This window comes from Alligator mississippiensis, chromosome 7 (assembly GCF_030867095.1).
Source record: "Alligator mississippiensis isolate rAllMis1 chromosome 7, rAllMis1, whole genome shotgun sequence".
Classification (NCBI taxonomy): Eukaryota; Metazoa; Chordata; order Crocodylia; family Alligatoridae; genus Alligator; species Alligator mississippiensis.
This window is the reverse complement of record NC_081830.1, coordinates 75536171-75560864: the sequence shown is the minus strand read 5'-3', so window position 1 is coordinate 75560864 and position 24694 is coordinate 75536171. Positions and strand designations below refer to the sequence as shown.

Here is a 24694-nt window from a genome sequence, read left to right as displayed (position 1 = left end):
ACCCGGTGCTTGAGAGACCGCTCCTGAATAAGGAATAACAAATGAGGACAAAGAGAAAACCGGGTCCCCTGGAAACGGAGGGATGCTTCTTCCCAAACCCAACACCTGTGTGCGCTGCTCCTCTACCAAAGCAGCCCAAATCCAGATTGCAAGACCGTGCCGAGCCAGGGCAATCCTAGATGTAGCTCTTAGAGGATCAACTCCTGGTTGGACTTCCCACCCCCTAATTCCCCAGCCTGGCCGGAGACCGACGGCCGGCCCCGCTCTGCGTCCTCATGCCCCTAGTGCCAGCGCCCGCGCCCGCAGCCCGGCAGGGCAGGGGCAAGTCAAGCCTCGCTTCTCCGCGGGGGGAGGGGAGAAGGGGGCGGGGCGCGCTGCACTTGTTCCCGGGGCCGGGCAGGGAGGCCCCGCCCCCTCCTGTTTAGCACCGCCCCCTCCACCCCCCCACTCCGGAGCGGCGGCGGCGCGTGCGCGTGTGCGGGCGGGCGGCCGTGGAGAGGAGGCGGCGGCAGCGGCGGCGGAGGTCCCGCGGCGCCCGGCGAGCTGAGGCAACATGGCGAGCGACTCCCCGGCTCGCAGCCTGGACGAGATCGATCTCTCCGCCCTGCGGGTGAGTGCTCGCCCCCGGCCCGCGGGTCCTCTGCCTTCCTGGGGTGGGGGGTGAGGTGGATGATGGTGTGAGGTGAACGGTGTGTGTAAGACAAGTAGTGATGGGTGTGTGCGCGTGGGGGGCGGTGTGCACAGGACTGATGCTCCCGCAGGAGGGGAAGGAGACGGGGCTGCGATGTCCCCGGGGTGCAGTGGCGGGGGGTGTCTTCAGCAGGACGGTCTCCGGGGGGTGCGCCTGGGTCTTCAGGGGGAAGCGCGAGGCCCCCCAGCCCCATGGCTGCTGCAGCCCGGGTGCGGCATGGCTGTGGCATAGAGGTGCCCCCTTGGAGCAGCGGTGGCTGCCGTGCTCCTTTCGTCGATGCAGCGCTGTGCTCCGCGCATCCATCCCCCTTGGGTGCCTGCTCTTCAGTTGCCTTTGCACAGGCTCAGGCTGAGCTGTCTTTTTGTCGGTTTTTTTTTTTGTTCCCCCCGCCCTAGCTCAGGGGCATCTGGAGAGCGCCCTCTTTGCCCTTCCAATGCAAGTGGGTTTGTCTTTTGTTTGTTTTTTCCCCCTCTACCTGAGGGAGCCCTGCGTTGAAAACAAAAACCCGTAGCGCAGAGAGGATGTGGCTCTTTTTGTCCTCGGATGCAGCGTCTCTTTACAGTAGCAGCTCCCCCGCCGGTCTGCTTGCGCTTCCCTGCCGACTGCCTTGGCCGCCGTGGGGCCAGAGGGGTTGAGTCCATCTTGATGTGATTTTTATTTTTTTGCTGTGAAATTTGGACATTGCAAGCTGGGGATGTTTGCCCCCATTTCTGCCGCCCCCCAATCACCACCATCTTCAGTCCTTTCCAGGGAATGGGCATATGCCTCCTTGCCCTTTTCATCAGGCATCACCCTGCCTCCTCAGGCTTGGTTTAAGCATATATGCTTAATAGCGATGCACGTGTGTGTGACTACACACTACACATGTACTGAATCTAGGAACACTGATGTGGGTTGGTTCACACCCTGTGGAGCACATTGTTGCACACTGATGCTGAGCCCCGGAGTATTTTGTTTTCTTGCCTCTTCATTTGCTGTCATCAGCCAGCCTTGCTCTTTTCTCCCACGCTTCTTCTAAGTAAGACTCTTATTTGTATTTACAATAAACCAGAAATGTATATGGTACATCAAAGATGGCAGCCAGTGTTTTTGTATTGTGATGTGTCTCTTTCTCCCCCTGTTTCTATAATTCCCTCCCCCCCACCTTTTTCATCTATTGCTGGTTTCGGCTATCCACTACTGGAGTCCTTTAGGGGAGTAGTGTTTAATCTGGACGTGGCTGCTGAAACGTTGTCTGAAGGAGCCTTCCTTTATTACAGCAAGACTGCGTACACCTTGCTGGTACAGGTGTTTAAGAAAAATAAAATCAAGTGATGCCCACTGAAGACTTCCAAGACTGTTGTGTGGTTTTGTTTTGTTTTGTTTTGTTTGTTGGGGTTTTTTTGTTTTGTTTTGTTTTTTTACAAATAATGTTTGCTTCAAGGCAAACCCAAAAAGATGCCCGTCTTATTCACATGCCCTACTTTTCTTTCTGCTTAGTTCCTGGCTCATTAATAGTGTAAACCAGTGGTTTTCAACCTAGACCCCCGGGGGGTCTGCAGACTATGGTCACAGTCATCTTTTGCAGACCCCTTAGACAATCAAAAAGTATATGAATACATAGACTTACCATTCAAGGGGGTCTGCACCTCTATTCAGAAATTTTTAGGGATCTGCACATGAAGAGAGGTTGAAAACCACTGGTGTAAACAATTGCTCCACAGTTGCAGGTGTGGACAGGATGAGGAATATGGAGGTCCTTCATGTTTAAAAACAAACATTCAATTCTAGTTCACCTCCCCTGCCTCAGTATCTCAGGAGAAATGTCAGTCAATGGAATTAATAGCCCTATAAAGCAAACATCTTGGAGCATCAGCCCCTACATGTTGGATTTTGTTTTGGGAACAGCAGCAGTTGAATTTTCTTAATGCCCGTAACAACCAGTCTTAAAATAACATCCCTGCTTTTTGTTTTTAAGGTATCTGTGTTCATGCAGATGGAGCTTTTTATTATTATTTATTTTTTCTCCATGGACTATACCCAAAGCAAGTCTGAATTGTCTGTCAGTGCAAATACAAATTAGAAATCCTCGACTGTAACTGCATTTGTTATGATTCCCCCATGTGCTTCTTTATCGTGGAACCCTAGGCTTGGAAAGATCTTGGTGGTCATTTAATGCAGGATGTGTTTATTCCTAAACCATCCAGGACCAATGCCTTTCCAGCCTCTTTTTTTTTTTTTTTTAAGTCTCCCATGAAGGAGATTCCACATGTTATCCAGGGAGCTTGTCCTAGCTGTGCCCCATGCCCCTAAAAGTAGTCTTATGAACTGGATCAACCATGGGATCAAGTGGCCTTCTTTGCTGGTAGATATACCTCAACAGACGCTAGATGTTGTGTCCATTTTATGGTGTCAGTATTCAGTGGTGGGGGCAGGAGGACCGTGGAGAATACAAAACACGCTTTGTGTATCTTCGTGTACTAAACTGAAGGGAATTTGTTCAGAGCTCCCAAAACAGTGACAGATCATATTGGAGAGAGCCCCATTTGCATCTAGTACATCAGATAAATTGTTCAAGAGCTGTCGATCTTTGTAATCACTTGACCTTCTGTAATGCTTCAAGGTCAGCAGGGCTTTGGGTGGGCTGCCGCACTGACTTGCGGTAACCCCAGGCAGCTGTAGTCTAACTTTGTGCTCTTTACACCTGCGGGTCAGCGTTGGCTCACTTGGGCTTTCATGTCTCTTCTACACTGAAAATGGTAAACACTTCCTAGATAGAGACAAAGCCCTAAGAGGGAGAATCTCAACCACTGTATAACGTAAGTGGAAGAAACCTATTTATGGAACTTTCACTTAAACTATGCAACAGGTTGATTTACATGTGGGACAAGAGTAGGATCCTAATTTGTTGTGAAATAGCTCTTCTAAACTGAATGCATTTAGTACGTAGAATAATTGTTAAAGGTCAAATATTCAATGGATGCATTGAGCAGGGCACAGTCTTCCCCAGTGTTTGCATCAGAAATCAATAGTAAATTTGCTGCCTGAGCACAAAACAGGGCAGTACAGAGTAATTTCACAAGGGTCACAATCGCATTTGATTAGAAAATCAGGCAAGTGTCACACTGCTGCAGGTTTATATATACCTGGATGAAGGAGATATGGTTCTTAGATCTAGGTGTTTGAAGCAGTGAAGAACAGCTATTAAAATGGATGTGGCATACAGTCAATGAAGGTCTAGTTGATTTAACAATTCATGCTAAAAGCCAGAGGAAATATTTGAAAGAAATGCTTGGGAAACTCATCACTATGTCTGACTCGATTAGTGTTGTTGTTTTTCACACCCTGTCCGTCCCCACCCCCAATGTAGTTAACAAATGCGGGTTAATGAAGAAAACAAGTAGACTATAACACTACCTTTGCTACTAATCATCTTTGCTGTACAGATGCATATTTCTCTTCTGATTTCCTTTCCTGTCAGACACCTCTACTTCCAGTGATGTGGAGTCACATATAGGGTGTTGTTTGAATAAAATAATCCTGCCTGCCGTTGTTCATGCCAGTCTGTTTTATTGCTCTTAGCCATGGGCTACTAGCTTAAGTAGGATTTACAAATGTCTGAACACTTCCTTGTTGTGTCTCACCAAACTAGGCTTTATCTTGGCCAGTGCTCTATTGTCCAGCAGGGCAGTGTACATGACTTAATAATTTTGTTCCTCAATGAAAAACTAAGCACTGGGGCCTTATGATAAAATGCATGGTAACTGGTAAGTACCTCTTGGGTTTAACCCACCTTCTTTGCTGCCTCCCTCAATCATTTATACAATACTTATCACCACAGTACCTTAGCTGCAACAGGAAGAGCTGGGTTCAAAAGGAAAGGCAGGATGAGACCATAAATGTTGGAAGAATTCTTGAAATATTGATCTGCCAGAGGTCTTCTGGTAATAATGAGTATTGTTAATGTTGCAGAAAACTGTAATTTAAAATGATGAGGCCCTTGAACAGGTAGCATGGCATATTATACTGACACAGGGATTAGATAAATCACAAAGTAATGTTCTTTTGTATGGGGATGGGAGATATTAGGGGTTTATATATATATATTTTGCCTTTCAACATGTTTAATAGCAGAATGAGAATGGCATGGCTATTAACTGAATAATGTTCAACATTGGGAATAGTGTAGGCTATTGACATTCACTTCCAAGAGGAGGGTTTTTAGAATAAAAATGAGAGTTTAAGTAACTAGAGATGCAATAAGACCCTCTGCTTGTACAAAGTAAACAGCATACTGTGCATCCCTGTATAATGTATATTTAAAATAAATCCATTTTGTGGTAGAAAGATCCTGTAACCTTTGAGAAGGTGGCCTTCTTTTTTTTTGTGCCTAACAGCTAATCTTTTGGTAATTTTCCTCACCTTGTGTATCGTGCAGGCTTAGTTTATTTCGGCAAAACTGCACAGTGGCTGACCAGATATGACCATAAGGAAAATGCAGTAGCTCAAGTGTTGTTGGTGGCCCCTCAAATATTGCAGCTACTTGAGCATAGAGTGTGTTATAAAATACCCAGTTATATAGTTGCGTTGCTTTAGGAAACAGTGCCCTTTGGACTTGTATGGTCCCGTTTGGCTGTAGTGTGCTAGGTACTCTTTGTTCCTATCTATGACTTAATCCTTAAGGACTACATAGCAAATTTATCACTTGCTACATCCTTGGAAAGACTCAGGAGAAGGAGAAGGGGCTAGGCCCAAATTAGAAAGTAATAATAATGATAGTTCCTATTCTGATTGGTAAAAAAGGGTCTTATGTGGGTCCATCTACAAAAGATGCAAACTGCTCAGTTGCCTAATAACACTGCAAAGTAGCATGCTGGGCAAACCCTGTGCTAATAGTAGTATTAGGCTACTGTGCAGTTAGTGTCTGTAAAAGCCTGTATGCTGGTGCTACTGTGCAGTAACACTAGTTACTGTGCATTGATTTAGTACTTGGTTTTGCAAGTACTAATCTTAATGCACAGTAACTATGGCACATTAATACAAGTGTAGATGCACCCTGTATGGGACTTCATAAACCAAGAAAAGTCTCTGGGTTAGGATCCAAGGGGCGAGCAACATGGGTGATGTTGTAGTGGGTGTCTGCTATAGACCAGCTGACCAGGAGGATGAGGTTTGCTTCAAACAGCTAGCAGAAATTTCCTGATCACAAGCCCTGGTTCTCATGGGGGACTTCTGTCACCCTGACATCTGCTGGGAGGGCAAAACAGCAGTTTGCAGGCAATCCAAGAAGTTTTTAGAGAGTTAAGGACAACTTCCTGGTGCAAGTGATGGAGAAGCCAACTAAGAACCGTGCTTTTGACCTGCTACTCACAAACAGGAAGAATTGGTGGGGAATACAGTAGGGGATGGCAATGTCTGACCCCCAAGATGCTTGAGTTCAGGATCCTGAGTAAAGGAAGGCAGGAGAGCAGCAGAGTAAGGACCCTGGACTTGAGACTCATTTGGGGAACTGTTGGGCAGGATCTCCTGGGATGCCAGTCTGAGGGGGAAGGGAGTCCATGAGAGCTGGTTGTCTTTCAAAGAAACCTTACTGAGAGCTCAGGAATGAACCATCCTGATGCACAGGAAGATGAGCAAGTATGACAGAAGACCAGCTTGGCTTAGGGAACTGTTCAGTGAGCTAACACAAAAAAGAAAGCTTACAAGAAGTGGAAGCTTGGACAAAGGACTAGGAAGGAATATAAGAGTATTGCTCAGATAGGCAGGGATGAAATCAGGAAGACCAAAACACAACTGGAGTAGCAGCAAGGAAGGGATGTGAAGGGTAAAAAGAAGGGTTTCTAGAAGTGTCAGCAATGAGAAGAAGATCAGGGGAAATGTTGGGTTCCTTACTGAATGGGGGAGGCAACCTAGTGACAGAGGATGTGGAAAAGGCTGAAGTACTCAATGCCTTCTTTACCTCAGTCTTCACAGGCAAGGTCAGCTCCTAGAGGACTGCTCCTGGAAGCACAATTTGGGGAGGAGGTGAGCAGCCAACATGGTTGAAAGAATAGATTAGGTAGGGACTATTATAAAAAACAAAGTTGGATGTATACTGTGTACAAGTCTGTGTGGCTGGATGTGATGCACCTAAGGGTGCTGAGGTTGTTGGCCAATGTGATTGCAGAGCCACTGGCCATTATATTTGAAGACTCGTGGTGATGAGGAGATGTCCTGGACAACTGGAAAATGGTAAATATAGTGCCAATTTTTAAGAAAGGGAAGAAAGAGGATCCAGGGAACTACAGACCAGTCAGCTTCACCTCAGTCCCTGGAAAAATCATGGAGCAGATCCTCAAGGAATCCATTTCTAAGCACTTGGAGGAGAAGGTGATTAGGAACAGTCAGCATGGATTCACCAAGGGCATGTTATGCCTGTCCAACCTGTTCAGTATGACTGCTTCTGTGGATGCAGGGAGAGCAGTGGACGTGATAATACCTTGACTTCAGCAAGTCTTTTGATGCAGTCTCCCACAGCATTCTGGTCAGGTGGATGGAAAACTGGCTGCATCATCAGACTCAAAGGGTAGAAATCAACTGCTGGATGTCCATTTGGGATCTGCCGCAGGGACACCAACTGGAGTGCCTCAGGGGTTGGTCCTGGGGCTAGTTTTGTTCAATTTCTTCATCAGTCCCCTGGACGATGGGATGGAGTGCACCCTCAGCAAGTTTGCAGATGACAGCAAACTGGGGAGAGGTAGTAGATATGCTGGAGCCATAGGGCTAGGATTCAGTGACCTGGGCAAAGTGGAGGACTGGACCAAAGGAAATGTCATGAGGTTCAGTAAGGACAAATGCAGAGTCCTGCACTTAGGACAGAACAATCTCATCCATTGGTACAGGCTGGGGGCTGACTGGCTAAGCAGCAGCTCTGCAGAAAAGGACCTGGGGGTTACAGTGGACAAGAAGGTGAATATGAACCAGCAGTGTGCCCTTGTTGTGAAGAAGGCTAATGGCATACTGAGCTGCATCAGGAGAAGCATTGTCACCAGATCAAGGGAAGTGATTATTCCTCTCTATTTGGCACCAGTGAAGCCACATCTGGAGTAGTGTGTCCAGATATGGGCTCCCCCACTACAGAAAAGATGGGGACGGATTGGGAAGAGAGTCCAGCGGAAGGCAACAGAAATGGTTTGGCGTCTCAGGCACTTGACTTCTGAAGAGAGGCTGAGGGAACTGGGCTTATTTAATTTGGAGAAGAGGAGAGGGGAGGGAGGGGATCTAATAGCAGCCTTCAACTACCTGCAGGGGGCTCCATAGAAGATGGAGCTGGACTGTTCTCAGTAGTGGCAGATGACAGAACAAGGAGCAACGGTCTCAAGTTGCAGCAAGGGAAATTTAGGTTAGATATTAGGAAAAACATTCTCACTAGGAAGGTAGTGAAATACTGGAACAAGTTACCCACAGAGGTGGTAGAATCTCCATTCCTGGAAGTTTTTACTACCCAGGTAGACAGAGCCTTGGCTGGGATGATCTAGTTGGGGGGCCCTGCTTTGAGCAGGGGGTTGGGCTAGTTGACGTCCTGTGGTCCCTTCCAACCATAACTTCCTATGATTTGAAGAGTAGGTCCAGGGATTATATAAGGTTATATAAGGGGAACACAATAAGGTTGGAGTCTGATCTAATATACACCTGGGTGTTTAAAGCTCCTTTTTTTGTTTTTGGTGAAGTCTTGCTAGTTCCTTCTACCTCAATTTCTGGGTGCCTCATTTTAGACCCATTAAAAGAAGCTTCACTTCCCAGAAGTGCTGAACACCTGCCCTCTGAAAACAATCCCTTTTTAAGGTGCGTGAAGTAGCACCCACAATCTCTAGTCACTTTGAAAGCTCTTGGACTTGATAGTGATTCCTTGAGAAGACCCTGCAGAAGCAAGGATACCAGGTCTCATTGGTCAGTACTGGAAGAACCCTACCAAGGTCACTTGTTGTTCCCATAACCCTGTCTCTAGTGGTTTATAGTAAATTTTCAACAGCCACTTATTTACATTAGCTCATCTTTATCAATTAACATAAAAGCTCCTCATTCAGTAAAAATAGTAGTGTTGTACTGTTGCCAGTACTTCATCAAATTGGGGTATATCAAATACAGTAAGAGATGTGTGATAAAATAATAATAATGTATCAAATCTACATCCAACTACTCTAAAACATTGTATGTCCCAGTGTGTTGTTGGAGGGAAGTCCTGGGAAAGAGCCTCATTAAAATGTTGTCACTAAAATGAGGGGGAAGGATGCTGCCACCTGTGAATCCACCCTACTAGAAGTGACTGAGCCCTGCTGCCTATAGACTGCTTTGGAAGGAATCCTTGTTTGTGTTTTGCTTCTGCGTGATATGCTAAAATCCGAAGTGTCAGGTGTTTTCTTAAAAATCTTGGGAACGACACTTCCCCCACAACTCCTAACGTGGTCTTCATCATCACTTATTGCACATAACTAACAAAGTGCTGAACTGTCAATATGCTGTGTATTCCAAGTATAAACACTTCCAGCACATGCATGCACTTAAATATATTTAAACCTATTTTAGGAAGAAAAAAGACGTTTAGCACATGCTTAAAGCTAAATATGCTTATGTGCCATGGTGAAGAAGCATGTAGTCTTCAAATGGGGACTGTGCGTATGTGTTCTGTTTTGTTTTTTGTTTATGTATTTTTGCCAGAGGTTGGTTAGTGTGATGAGAGCTTTGGTTTAAAGCAAAATGAAAGAGATCTATCTCCAGTCTCTCCTTTTTATCTTCTAGTCCCGAGCAGTTAGTGAAAGCCAAGGAGTAGGGGATTTTGCTAAAAACACAGGTAGCTCTTTGTTGGTACTGTGCATCCTGTATGCATGATATCCTGTTTTCAGTCTTTGTGTAGTGGGGTTGCTCTCCATGCCCCACTCCTAGGTCTTGGCAACTTAGGTGAGATGTTTTGAAACCTCAACTCGGGTGAGATGTTTTGAAATCTTATGTTGAGTAGGTGAACACTATTGTTGTTTAAATTCTGAAGTAAAATAATCTTATGATTTGCTTTTGCATTTCTGACTTCCTAATTTCTGAGAATTGTAGGAAGTAGCACTGACATATTGCCTCTCATCTGAAGTTATATACAGTATCTCTTTTGCATCAAATATTCACTCTGTGAATAAAAGCTAGTAGTAGTTAATTTGAAATGCCCTTAGATTCTGGAATTGTGGATTCAGGTTTATCCATTTGTTGCTAATGGTATAACTGGGGTTGTTGCCTTTGTCTCATGGACACATTTTCCTTTTGGAGGTCTGTTGTGTATAGTATTTTTATGCAGCTCTTGGCAAACAGTATGTGCACTTCTAAACTCAGCTGTCAAGGCAGTTGTTTTAAAACTCCCAAACTGGTGCAAATCTGCCAAGCATGTAAAGGCATTCATAAAGTTAACCATGTGCTTGAACAGATCTGCATGTGCTTGCATGTTGTGCTCAACTGGGCTTTGACTGTGGTAAAAAAGCCATTAAAATGGTGCATATATAAGGTGTGTCCTGATTCCCTGCACATCTAGGAATAACTGGTCAGTGTAGACCTCAACCATGTGAAGGAGTCTTTCCATCTGTATTAAATGTAGTGGGTACAGATTGTTAAGAAACTTGTCTTTGAACTGGCCATGAATGTATTGAAAAATAGTCTGCTGTGTTTTCATCAGGAAGAGATTCACTTGCAAGTTGCCATATATTTCCCTGATGCACAGAACGTTTTCTTGCATCTTGGCCCTGCAGATTCCGAGACAATCTATGAAAATCCTTCCCTCAAGATCATGTTTGAATCTTTTGAATATACCCAAATTGGGCTTGCAATGGGGATTCTAAATGTCAGTGCCAATTGCTCTGCTTGATTTCTGAAGACCAAGGGTAGCATATTGATCTCTTTTTCTGATTTACACCTACCTAAAACATAAACAAGGAGCTGTTTTAAAACAGCTTTGTTTAGGTTTGCCAGAGCTCGATTGATAGGGGAATCTAGCAGCACCTAGCAAATGGAGAATGTGATCCAGAGTAATAAAAATTAATTTGATGCAATTTACCAGTGTCAGAGTTGCCAGTCACAACTGGCATCAGAGAGAGGGAGAAGAGAATCCAATTCCCATTGGGCATGAAACAGTACTTTTCCCTGCCCCCCCCTTCCTGTTCAGGTGCCAATCTTTCTTTTGGTTCTGTAATATTATAATTCTCTTCCAGTTTGTAAAACGGTTTGGGGAATTGATGCTTATAATCACACCCAGCTTTTCTATGCAGCTTTCATTCTCAGCTTTCCAGAGGGAGGTGAATGTCTCTTCCCACTGGTGTCTCAAGGTCACTGATAGCAGACCAGTGGTAGAGAATTCAGGCCTTCTGATACCTGGTGTGTTTTCCTATGCACTGTACTATGTAGTTGGAGAAGCATAAATCACGTAGCTCGGTTTAAGTGAGCAGCTGCATTTACTGATGATAAATCTGATGGCTCTTTTTTTTTTTTTTCCCTTTCGTATTCCTTCTTCCTGTACCCTTTTGTCATTTTGAACTCTGGCTGCACACTGGAACGGCCTGAGAACAGAAGAGACAGAAAGTAGAACAATTTGTATTAGAGATAAGCAACTTACATGCAGGATGTTAAAACTTATGGTTTCTGGGGGAGAATTGTTAAAGCACACACCCTTAGGTAACTATACAACTTATTTTCCTGAGCCAGGTGTAGGGCTAATTCTTGGAGGGGCTTGTCTTCCTAGCATGGAAGGGAGGGTGACCTGTGCTTCATAGGATTGGACCCTCACTTTTTTGCTTTTTATACCGGAAGATGTTTGCTAATTACTTTGGTAAATAGCTTTTTATAACCTCAGTGGTGGATTCCCTCCCCCCCCCCCCCTTTTTTTTTTTTTTTTGAAGTGGTTCAATCATAATTGAATTATAATTTTCTGCACTTCTGATTTTATTTTGAAATACCAAATGCTTTCAGAGCATAGCGAGCCTTTCTACCCTTCCATCCTGCATATTTCTTTCTGATGTTAATTTCCTGCATTACTCACACTCCACCCCACACACAGACTCCCTCTGCCAAAACCCAGAAGTTCAAGGTCCGTATTAGCAATGATAAATTATAAACGTGTATAACGAAGCACTTGGCGTTAGTGTATCAGATGCGTTTAACGTAGTTGAGAGCAAACACTTCCTCCCTTCAGAGTAGGTGAGCAAACACTATGCTGACTTCCTTTCCCGGTGCACAGGATGGAGCAGAGTGAAACCCAGGCACAAGTGTTGATGGATCCTGATCCCTGCTTTGTCGTAGAATTGGTCAAGAAAACAGGAAGTAGGGTTCCTTGGTGGAAAACATCGACTCGGTAAATAAAACAGCAATCTCTACGTTGTCAGAAATCTGATGAACAAAAATCTGAGGAAGCTGATACTCCTGTGAATATTTTATCAAGAACTCATTACTTATTTATTTTCAAAGAAAAGGTTTGAAAGGAGAACTCTCAGCTAGACGTGACCAAATGGTTTCCAGCTTACAGTTGATAGAAGCCCTAGACCTAAATGTCTCTGGTCAGGCCTGAGTCATAAATCCAGTGGAACACATTGCAGAGAGGTGAACCAGCCTGTGTGAATGCCCAGCCTGTGGTTGGTAACACCTTAAAACAAAGGGATGGAAGTTAAAAATCCTTTCCTAATTTTGGCATGTGATGTGTACGTCACTCGGTCTATTTATTAGCATCTTGCAGGTATCAGGCAGGCACTCCAGGGCAGCCTCTACAACCAACTTAACCTTGACCTAGAAAGTGTGCTCCTATAGGGATGGCAGCAGATTCCTTCTCTTTGTTGCCTTCCTCTTGGGTCTCAGTGTGATGAGAATTCCTTATTAAGTGAGGTTATATTAGAATGAGTTGCATTTTGCAGCAGGCACAGATGGGAAGTGTACTGTATTGTATTTACCTACCAGGCCACAAATGGAATAGCTTCTAAAAGGTCACAGTTCTGTTGTGATAATGGACTGATGTCCTCCATAGCCAGACCTCTGATTTGAAATTGTATTTGGGATTTTACCCAGCCCCTGGCCTTGGTGGGTGAGTTGTATATAGTAGGTATAAATTGGGAACTGGGATAATGCCTGGAAGAACAACAACAACTTCATAAATAATTTCTGGCATCCCTCTGTAAAGAAATCATTTGTAGTGCACTCCTGATGATCTGTTAGAATAAGGAAAATGTCTTCCATACTGAACTTGTATTAGACAGTAGTGGATGTTGGGGACCGTAGGCTTGCTTGGGAAAACAGATCTGGAAAATCCAGGTGGTTCTACAATTCCTGTATATTTACTTGTGAGCTGAAAACTAGCTTAGGGTCCTGAAAGAACAGTACTTTGCTTAATTTGCTCAAGAATCTGGGAATGAGTTACTCATAAGAGTAAATTGTTATTGACTCAATTAGTATAACGTGTTGTAAACTGCACCACTCCCAAAAGTGTGCATGTATGCCTGGACTGGTACAGGGAGAGGTTATTTTAGTTATAAAAGATAAATAACAACTTTTACCATTCTTGCCTGTTTTCTCAGTCAAGTGTGTTTGAAGAGCTAAATGATTGGATTTTTATTTTGAAATGACATTTGAAAGCCATGGATGTTGCTTTTATAAACAAACAGAAAATATAAAATGAATGTGGCTATCAACACTTAAAAAAACAAAAAACAAAAAACTTTTGCTTGACCCCAACTCAAAACTGGACAGGAGATCTACAATCAGTCAAACTGTCCCTTTTTTTTTAAAGGCATCAAACATGGTACCTTGCATGACATGCAGGCCTTTAATAAGGAATGTCTCATGTTAACACTGTGCCTTTAACCTGAGAAATGGAGACTGGCGAAGTAGGTCCATTAGAGATGGAGAGTCGTTGCTGAAGAAACTGCATGGCTTGAATCCAGTGAAATGTGCACAGTAACTACTGTGCCTTGCTACATTTGTACACGAGATGAAAGCTGTAGAGATGTTCAGAATTTATAATTTATGGATCGGATCCTTGCAAGTTTGGGCACTGTTTATAGTGGCTTTTTTTAGTAAATGTGTGTTTGTGTCCTCCTTTTCTTTCATAATGTTTTATGAAACTGTCTGGTAAAAGGGAATTCAAGTGGACACATCCCTCCCCAGTTCCTTTCCCCCAGTTTTCTAGATACTGCTTTGTACCACATGTGACATGCCTGATGTGGTGACTAGACATCACCCTGATATCATGAATGCAGTGATTTTCAAATGGTAGAAGCTATAGGAGTGCCAAGCACGATTGTTATCACTGAAATATGTGCTGGACAACAAGATGGTCAGAGGTGAAATTGGAGGATATTATTTGGATACTGAATTTTATTATTTCCCTCCAGTTGTTTTTCTGTGAGTTTGGTCAGATTGGCAACTTGGCTTTAGACGCATCTGACTTTCAGAAGCAACAGATGTATTTTGGGAACATAAATGGGATGCTTGGGGGATTTATTTTTTCGAATGTGCCTAGCACTAGCCCAGATCTGCTTCATTGAAATCAACTTAGATCAAGTTGATTTCAATGAGTGCTCACTTAGGCCAGTACAAAGGGCTTCTAAATATCCCCACCTGCATGCTGGCACAAATTGGGAGCTTTTTAAAGAGGCCAAAATTTTCAAAGTTGGATGCTTAAAGTAAGGCACCAAAGTAACATGGGCTGGTTTTTCAGAGGCATTGTGGAATCAGGTTGCTTCCACAAAGCTGACTTATCTGAGGCAGCCATGATCACAAATCTTGGTCTAAAATGCATGCATCTGAGCTTGTTTGGATAAATAGGATGAAAGTTTTTTGAAGAGGGAACCAAAATACTTCCAAAAGCTCTTTAGCCATTTAAGTTGTCACTTAATGTTTTCTAGTCTATACAGTTACTGAAGGCAGCTTAACTGGTTCCCTCATATAAAGACTAGATAAGAGTAGTTTTTCATAAGCTAGCTGACAGTTAAAGCATTCCAAGCCATGGGTTAGCTACCTGTAGCTTACTAAATACCCAGAACCAAAATAGCCCCAGAAAGAGTGGTACTTCCAGGGATCCAGTGGGAAGTACACACCTGTCCCACCTCACAGTTGGTTGCTCTTGGCAATGGGAGTGCTGAAGTCTCTGCCAGCAAGTCATGCAATACTTTGCATTTTCTAAACTGCTAGTACTCCATGGGGAAAATGACTGGGATGTATGGAGAACCCATGCTTTTCGACCAAAACCAGGGACCTAGCCAACAAAAGGAAAAGGGTTGTAAATACATTTTCTGTCCACGTGGACCAGATGCCTTCACTGCAATAAACCTTCAGCCATAAAATATTTATTAGCTACAGCAAATACTGCAGTGATTCTGGTCTTCCTTCTGCTATTCTATAGGGACCAGTGTATTAGTAGGGCTGGGATGACATAGGCGTTAAGGTGCATAGTCAACAGCCCAGAGGTTGTAAGTTCAAGGCCATAGCAGAAGTGCTCATGGTGTAACCCTGTCATATTCCAGTGAATCTGCAAATTCTACTAAATACCTTGTCACAAAGACACAAACAAAAGAAAGTATATTAGTATCTTCAAAGAGTCTGGGTAGAAGCTAAATGAAAGTCAAGGAATGAGAGGTTTGTAGATGTTCTACCAAGTGAAACTCTGAGGCAGCATGAGTATCTCTAATGCCTCCTTCCTCCTGCCCATTTGGACAAGTCTTATAAGGATGCGTCTCAAAATGGATGAAACCACACTTTCCCAAGCCAAGTACTTTGAATTCAGTACCATCTCTTCTCTGGCAACAAGTCATGGAAATCTTGGGTATCAGCACAGAATTGATATTTTTTAATTGTTATGGGCACGAGCAGTGCAATGAGAATGGAAAAGCAGCTGGCTGGTGCAGAAACGAAATGGAGCCCGTGGAGCTGAGTTGGGACCAGAGAGATGGTTGTTCTTCAGATGGCACTTAAGGCTATGTTTAAACTGATCTTTTTTCCAGGCAGTATTTAAACATGCACTTAATCCTTGCCTGAATCAGTTTCTTCCATTAGTATCAGCTCATTCTCAGCAAAGTGACTTAGAAATCAGATGTTTATGCATAATGTGCGCACAATGCTTGAGGAACATTTTAGCCTTGGAAATGGAAAAGACCTACTGAGGTAACTTTGAGGTGGAGGGAGAAAATGGAAGATAACATTGTTAAAGCAGCCTTAACCTGGGATTCTGAATTGCGTCCAGACAGATGCCACTTGAGCATGTAAATTGTGCAGTCAAATGTCCATCTCCTTAGCAGAGGAAGGACTCTTGCACTAGCAAGAATGCATATGCAGTACCTGGTATGGATCCTCTAAATGCTACGTAATGTGATTAAAGTTGGAGCAGATATAGGAAAGTTGGGCTGGAAGCGATTTTACAAGTTCATCTAATCCACACCCCTGCTCAAAGCAAGATCATCCCTGAATAACCGTCTCAGCCAAGTGTCTGTCTAATCTGCTCTTGCAAACTTCCAAGGATGGAGCGTCCAAACCTTCTCTAGGTAACCTGTTCCAATACTTGACCATCTTCATAGTGAGAAAGTTCCTCCTCATCTCCAACCTAAATTTGCCTTGGGTGAAGCTTGAGGCTGTTGTTCCCAGTTCTGTCCCCTAGTCATGGAGAAAAGACCATCTTCATCCTCTCTGTAACTACCCTTCAGGTATTTGAAGACTGTTATCTAATCCCCTCTGTTTTCTCTTCTCCAGACTAAATAACCCTAGTCCTTTCAGCCTTTTCTCAAAAATCTTGCCTCCCAGGCCCCTAGACATTTTTGTTGCTCTACACTGGATTCTTTCTAAACTGTCCACATCCTTCTTGAAGTGTGAAGGCCAGAAGTGGGCACAGTATTCCAGGTGGGACCTCACCAGCACTATATAGAGTAGAAGAATCATTTCCCTTGACTTTCAAGAGATACTTCTGTTGATACAACTCAGTATGCTGTTGGCTTTTTTTTTTTCTTTTTTTTTTTTAACAAGTGCACATGGCTGACTTGTAGCAGCTTCTGGTCTGTTGTAACCCCTGGGTCTTCCTGTGTAGTACTGCAGCATAGCCAGTCAAGCCCCATATACATATGCTTAGGTGTTGTTTTACGTCTGTTTTATACATGTATGTGAATTTATTCTTGGATTTGGAACACGGATGTGCAGCTGTCCTGGGGTAACTTGCATATTAGGTGGATTTTATAGATGCCTTCCTGTTATGAGCTCCTTAATACCTAGCAACCTGTTTGCCTTTAAACAAATGGGTACCCTAGGATGGACACATACAGATGAACTCTAAGGCCACGTACAGACATTCTGGGCATTTTTACACGTTCAGGTGCTACAGTGCCGAGTGCTTTGAACAGCACCAGCCTCTGTGATGCTTCTGGTTGTATAAGTGGCAAAATGCACTTCAGTGCTGAGAAAATGACGGCAGCACACTTTTGAACTAAAACACATTGGAGGTGCTTTAGTTTAAAAGTGCGTTGCTGCCATTTTCTGTGTGCATACTTAGCTGTTTATGCAACTGCACATGGTGCAATGTGGTGCACGTCAGCTTGTGTGCAGAGCAGACTCAAGTAATTAAGTCGGCTCTGAAGTGGCGGATCTCCGGCACGTTGTGGGATGAAAAAATGTGTATAAATGCCCTCAGTTTCTCTTGGGAGAGCAACTGGTCTAGTAGAAACCACAAGTATACAGATGTGTACGGATTTTTCTCTTGGAGCAAAAATGGGTGCTCTGGGAGAAAAGTAACCTAGGAACAACAACAATCTCCTCTGGGAGAGTTTCTCCTGGGAGAGCAAAATGTCTGTATAGGTTCTTCTGAGAGACGCCACAGCACAGTCCTCCAGCATCCTGGGGTGCTTTGCTCATGCTTTTTCTGTCTTCCAGCCCCCTCCCCACCACTCTCCCCTGGAGACATGGTGTCACTTGCTGGACTCTGCTGCTCCAGCCAGGCAGGGAGCAGAATACATCCCCTTCACAATCCCCCACATTGTGCTTCACAGAGATGCAGGCTAATCATAATTGTTCATCAGGGCTGCCCTGTGCACTGCTGCCACGTGTCTCTGGGCCAACTGAGGGAGCCTACAGAGTGTGCTGAGCTGTGTATGCTGGGGGCCCCTAGCTGCACGGGACCAGCACTGTAAGCACTCTGTTTTTCAGGGGCTCAGCATTCAAATATCTGTTTACGGGCCTCCAGTTCAGTTTGTGGTGTTTTTTTCATTTGTTTGTTTTTTCCCCTACCAGGGAAACCAACCTGGGAGAACTCTCCCAGATCATTTGCATGTTTGTGTGCAACCTAAACCTATGTATAACTGTGTTAATTGTGTTTTACTTTTGGCCTTCTCAAAGGTAAGTTGTATTTGGCACAAGTGAAGTTCCCTAGTTTTGGAGTTTTGCATTGTTTGTATATTAGTATATTACCCGATCTTCCTTGAAATGGCCCTATTGATGGTGCTTCATCCACTGCATTGCAAGACTGTTTTACAGCCTGATCAATCTGATGGATACTTTATTAGAGCGTTCTGTTGCTTTTTTTAGTTGCTCAGATTTTATTGCTGTGGTAGCAGTTGTGGTGCTAAAATGTGTACTGTGCAGTTTCTTCAGTAACTTTGTTTGAGTTCTTAGAATTCTACCCTGTCAAGGAACAGAAAAATATAACAAGGAAAATAACATAAAAACTTGGAAAAATGGCTATCTTTATTCTTTATTCATCATTCTTTATTCATGTGTTGCATGTCAGAATCCTGTAGGGAGAACTGAACACCCATCTCTGAGTCATCTGGTTACAGGGTGTGATATTTTGTTTCGGTGCAGGAGTACATGATGACACTGCATGTGGCTTGAACATTCCAGTTACTTCTATGTGAGGAAGATAAAGCAAGCCATGAGTGTAATAATAGATGGAAAGACTTTGTGGTAAAACCATTACAGCTGTAAAATGAATGCAATTAATACACTTTTTATGAAACTTAAAGGAAATCATTGAGGACACATTATCATTTATAATGGTGACCTGGTTCAGATGACTCATGCTGTAATAATATAATAATAATAATAATACAAGTCACTTGCTAATGATGGCTTGCAAAGAAGAAATATCAAATTCTAGTAACTTTTTTTTTTCCTATTAGCGGAGAGGTAGCTGTATTAGTCTGTAGTCTAGCAGAAGGCAGGGTAAAGATGTACCTTGTAGACTAGCTGAATTGGAGATACACATGAGCTTGCTTTACAACAGGCATTGTGTGGTACAAGAATGAGGCAAAGGAAGGTTTTCCTATGATTTGCCTGAAAAAAAAAAAAAAAGTGGTGTTTAGAACTATGAATACTTCTGTGCTTAGTTGTTTGGGATGTGCACCACAGACTGGAATGAAGTACTTGGGTTACTGCAAAGATAGTGGAAAGGCAGGGATGGTAAGGTGTGCTAATTCTAGCCAACCTTCCCAGCTGTCAAACAGATTTCAGAGGTGGAAGTTGGGAGCACAACATTATATTGGCAAGATCTTGTTGTATGTTAATATTTAATACTGGGTGTGACTGGAGATATATTACAAGTGTTATTAACCTGACGTAAGGTGATTGTATCTGTGACGTGCTTATAATAGTTGGTTGTAGCCATGTTGGTCTAAGGACATATGCAAACAAGGTTCTTTGGGTGTAGCCATGTTGGTCTAAGGACATATGCAAACAAGGCTCTTCAGGTAAATGTGGTATCTTTCATTAGACCCAGTAAATAGTTGGAAAATTGTTTTTTGCAAGCTTTTGGGCACAAACACTCTTCTTGTGGTGTGTTTTTTCACCATGGTGGAATAGAAGCCAATATGCAAAATGCAGGTCTGTGAAAATGCAAATGTGTGGCAGTGGGGATCAGAGGGAATGGAAGACAGATAGGTGTGAGACAGGTAGATGCGGGCGGGGGTGGTGGTAGAAAGGGAGGAATGTTGACCTGGTGATAGGATGTGTAGCTGGTAAAATGCAGACAGGTTACCTGGGGTTATCAGATGGCAGGTAACCTGTCTTCATTTTACCAGCTACATCCTATCACCAGGTCAGTGTTCCTCCATTTCCACTCTTTTTCACTCCCCAGAAGCATAGAAAGAAGCATATTGGCTTCTTTTCTACAGTGGGGTGTAGGCTGTAGCTGTGTTGGTCTAAGAACATTTGAGTTGGTCTAATAAGATATTGCCTGATTTATTTTATTAGTGGCTATTAATCACCATTCTCTGTCTTTGAATTGGTGATGTAACTAGGGGTAGGCAAGTGGGTACTGGTCCAAAGCACCAATTTGGAGCAGGTGCTGGTTTAGACTGGTGGTACCTGGGGAATTTGTGTGATGGCAGAAACAGCAGAAACACTCAAGTTCTCTTGAGTCTCTGGCAAGACTCTCTTTCCTTCCTTTCCTGCCCCCCATGAGGGGACCAGAATTGCTTGCTTAAACGTGATGGATTATTTGACATTGTATGGGGGCTTTAAAAATACCAATAGAAGGAACGGATCCTTGATCAAATCACATGTACTAAAGGCTAGAAAGTGAATTTAGGTTTAGTTATAATACCTTGACAAGTAGCCCTAGAAGTGGATGTGATTTCAAATGCATGTCTTGATCATAACTGCTTCTGTTACTCCTTCTTTGGTCTCAGGGTAGGAGGTGAGAAGTAGTACTGTGATCTAGAGTAGCCAACTTGTGTATGTGCATGTGTGTGGTATTTGGCACATGTCTTGTTTACTTTTAAGCTCTGGGTCCTGGAATCCTCATATGGTAAGGGTTGGTTTGTCCTAGTTACCAGGCACAGTTAATGTTCTAGCTTTAATGACTGTAAGAGACCACCTTGAAAACATGACCCAGATGTACCCTAAAAGTATTACAGGGGTGTAGGTTGTAGCTGTGTTGGTCTAAAGACATAAGCAGACAAGGTTCTATGGGTAAATCTGATCTCTTTTATTAGACCAACTTAAATAGTTGGAAAACAATTTAAAAACCTGACGAAGGGTTTTTGACTTGCTTAAAAATTGTTTTCCAACTATTTAAGTTGGTCTAATAAAAGAGATCAGATTCACCCAAAGAACCTTGTCTTTCTAAAAGGATTGGAAGTTAAAAGACAAATAAAGGAACACCAAATCTATTAACTTTTAGAATCAAAATGACTGTTATTGTGGGACTAACTGGTGCATTTTACTTTCTGGGACATGATAGTATTGCAGCAGCAAATAGACTTCTCCAGGCAGCCTCAAGACGCATTGGCCAGTGAATAAGGAACCAAGATTTGTATTTCATTTCCCTGCTGCTTATTCCAGCAAGGAGGAGGCAGGCACCCTGCAGATCCTCTGTGCCTAGATCCAAAGTCTGGACAGTGCAGACAGAATTAGAAGAGGTGCTAACTGGGTAAATTGCAAATCATAAAGGATCATAGTGGTAGCAGTGTTAGAGAGGAGACTTGAGTTAGAGGGGAGTGTGTTTGAAAGAGAGAAGCTTCTTGGTCAGTAGAGAAGAGCGTTAATTTTACCTACAGGTGCCTGAAACTGCCACCTCCAAAACATTTAGGCTTTGGTAGGCAAACCATGGATTCGTAGATGCTAGGGTCAGAAGGGACCTCAATAGATCATCGAGTCCGACCCCCTGCATAGGCAGGAAAGAGTGCTGGGTCTAGATGACCCCAGCTAGATGTCTATCTAACCTCCTCTTGAAGACCCCCAGGGTAGGGGAGAGCACCACCTCCCTTAGGAGCCCATTCCAGACTTTGGCCACTCTAACTGTGAAGAAGTTCTTCCTGATGTCTAGTCTAAATCTGCTCTCTGCTAGCTTGCGGCCATTATTTCTTGTAACCCTCGGGGGCACCTTGGTGAATAAAACCTCACCAATTCCCTTCTGTGCCCCCGTGATGAACTTATAGGCAGCCACAAGGTCGCCTCTCAACCTTCTCTTGTGGAGGCTGAAGCGGTCCAGTTGCCCCAGTCTCTCCTCATAGGGCTTGGCCTGCAAGCCCTTAACCATACGAGCGGCCCTTCTCTGGATCCTCTCCAGGTTATCCACATCTCTCTTGAAGTGCGGTGCCCAAAATTGCACGCAGTATTCCAACTGCAGTCTGACCAGCGCCCGATAGAGGGGAAGTATCACCTCCTTGGATCTGTTTGTCATGCATCTGCTGATGCACGATAAAATGCCATTATCTTTTCTGATGGCTTCATCACACTGACCACTCATGTTCATCCTGGAGTCCACTAGGACTCCAAGATCCCTTTCTGCTTCCGTTCCACCAAGCAGGCCATTTCCTAGGCAGTAGGTATGCTGGACATTTTTCCTCCCTAGGTGAAGCACTTTGCATTTCTCCTTGTTAAATTGCATTCTGTTGTTTTCTGCCCATTTGTCCAACCTGTCCAGGTCTGCTTGTAGTTGTTCCCTGCCCTCCGGCGTCTCTACTTTTCCCCACATTTTCGTGTCATCCACAAACTTGGACAGAGTACACTTTACTCCCTTGTCCAAGTCGCTGATGAAGACATTGAAGAGTATCAGTCGAGTATTGATAGGACCCTGCGGGACTGCACTGCCCACACCCTTCCAGATCGATACCGACCCATCCACTACAACTCTCTGGGTGCGACCCTCTAGCCAATTTGCCACCCACCGGACTGTGTAGTCATCCAAGTCGCAGCCTCTTAACTTGCTCACCAGTATGGGGTGAGATACCATATCGAAGGCCTTCCTGAAGTCTAAGTATATGACGTCAACCCCTACTCCTGCGTCCAGGCGTCTTGTAACCCGGTCATAAAAAGAGACTAGATTAGTCAGGCATGATCTACCTGCTACGAACCCGTGCTGGTTTCCCCTCAGCATAATTTTTCCTGCCGGGCTCTCGCAAATGTGAGCCTTGATAATTTTTTTCAAAGACTTTGCCAAGGATGGAGGTGAGACTGACTGGCCTATAGTTGCCCGGGTCCTCCTTCCTCCCCTTCTTGAAAATGGGGACCACATTGGCCCTTTTACAGTCCTTCAGGACCTGGCCCGTGTGCCACGAGCGTTCAAATATTCCCGCCAGTGGCTGTGCAATGACGTCAGCCAGTGCCTTCAGCACCCTCGGATGGAGCTCATCCAGGCCTGCCGACTTAAACACATCCAGTTCCTCCAAGTGACTCTGCACCATCTCAGGGTCTACGCATGGCAGTCTGTCACCCTGTTGCTGCCTCTACAATCCCAGTGAGAGACTTGTCTTGCCCCTCTCTCTTAGGAACACTGAGGCAAAGAACTCGTTGGAACACTGAGAACTTAGGAACACTGAGGTTCAGCCTTGTCCCCCCCCTGTCTGTCACCAATTGCTTCTTCCTGTTTGGTAGGGGCCCTATTCCACCCTGGGCCTTCCTTTTACTCCCCAAATATAGCTTAAAAACAGTTTCTTGTTATCCTTAACTTGGGATGCCATCCTCAGCTCCATGGTAGCTTTGGCCTGTCTAACTGCCTCCCTACAAGCGCAAGCAGAGGAGGTATACTCCTCTTTGGTAATCTCTCCCTGTTTCTACTTTTTATATGCTCCCCTTTTAGCCTATAGGCTGCTCTGGATTTCTCTGGTCAGCCAGGAAAGCTTTCTGGCCCCTTTCCCTCTTTTTCCTCACATCGGGATCGTCTCCCTCTCTGCCCGAAGGATCATTTCCTTAAGGCACAGCCACAAGGCCCCTTATCTCGAAAGCACAGACTATTCATGCCATGTGCTTACTCTTCCCCTCTGAGGAAGGTTCAAGTTGAGGTTTTTTTTTCTGGAAGAGTCTGTTTGGTCAAGTTTCAGTTAACCTAAGTAGTGCTTTACAGGATGCTGTAGACATCCGACTTACTCATTTCTGTTGCACAATAGGCAGTAAAAGCAAAGAGTTGTCCTGCTGGCCAAAAGGTCTAGGAGACCCTGTCTGGGCACACAGCGCTAGATGACATTTGTTATTCATCCACTTACTCCTCCCAACGGATGGCATCTTGGACTTCCTATATGGGTTCTGACGAGAAGCACAGGGAAATCCAAAGGAGTCATTCCCACTGAGTCAGGCCTTAATGGATTTAACCTGAGGTGACATCAAACACTTAACTAGGCAACCTAAATACAATCTGAAACCTTTTTACCTCTTACTCTCTAGAACAAGGGTGACAAACTCACCTGGGGCCCTCGGCTAGGTCTGGACCAAAGGGGCTCTGTGGGCCAGAACCAGCCCAGGGTACAGAGGTTGCTTCTATCGTCTCGGTGGTGGTGGTGAGGGTCTATGTGGGAGGAGTCCAGTGGGGCTGGAGGAGGGATCCGGGGGCAGTAGCAATGCGCCCAGCTCGCCATCAGTATCTATGGCTAGAGGGGCCAAAGGCCCTGAATTTCATAACAGGCCACCACCCCCTGCCCTCTCCAGTTTGCAGTGGCCGACCTGTCAGTAACCTGATGTGCCAGATAGAGCAGCTCTGGTGGCTGTGTGTTTTAACACCCCATGTCTGGATAAATCTTGGTTATATTTTTCACTCTTTCATCTGTTCTTGGAAACTGGTTCAAAACAAACAATCATTCAGACTGACTGGAGGAGAAATCTTTTAGAGAAGACTCAGAACTCATTACTAGAATCATAGTAAATAAGGGTTGGATGGGACCTCAGGAGGTCATCTAGAATCAAGAGAAGCATCTCTTTTAAGCACCCAGATTAAGTAAACGCAATAGTAATTTGTGAACAAATGTTGACCAAGGTGAAGCTAGATGACCAGAAGAAGACCAATCTGCTACTCTATACAGTGAATTCTGTGGGCTAGATGCTGAACATCTGATTCACATTGGAACTTCTCAAATGTGTAGGTTCTTGCTCATCCCAGGGATGCTGGTATTCCGTGATAAAAAATTGTAAATTCTCTGATTAAAACCCCCCAAATCCATGGTTAAAATTAAATGCCCCCCACAGCCCTGCTGGTGTCCCTCAGTCCCCCCCACCCACAGCCCCTGCCCCTCAGCTGCCAGGGATATGGGGCCAGGGTCCCAGGTCTGCGGTTCCCTGCCCCCAATG

The 24694-nt window shown here is 44.3% G+C and overlaps 1 protein-coding gene across 4 annotated transcripts in view; it reads left to right on the top strand.

Annotated features, from left to right (window-relative positions):
- Positions 1-465: 465 nt before the first annotated feature.
- The window catches only part of TNIK (TRAF2 and NCK interacting kinase), a 328040-nt gene continuing 303811 nt past the window's right edge, over positions 466-24694 (top strand). For 3 of the 4 annotated variants that reach the window (XM_019500863.2, XM_059731144.1, XM_019500862.2), the window contains exon 1: positions 469-610. In XM_019500863.2, the coding sequence (XP_019356408.1) occupies positions 554-610 (57 nt within the window). In that variant the 5' untranslated portion in view covers positions 469-553. Of the gene's footprint in view, positions 611-24694 lie in introns of all 4 variants that reach the window. The other variant, XM_059731143.1, reaches the window with a different exon arrangement.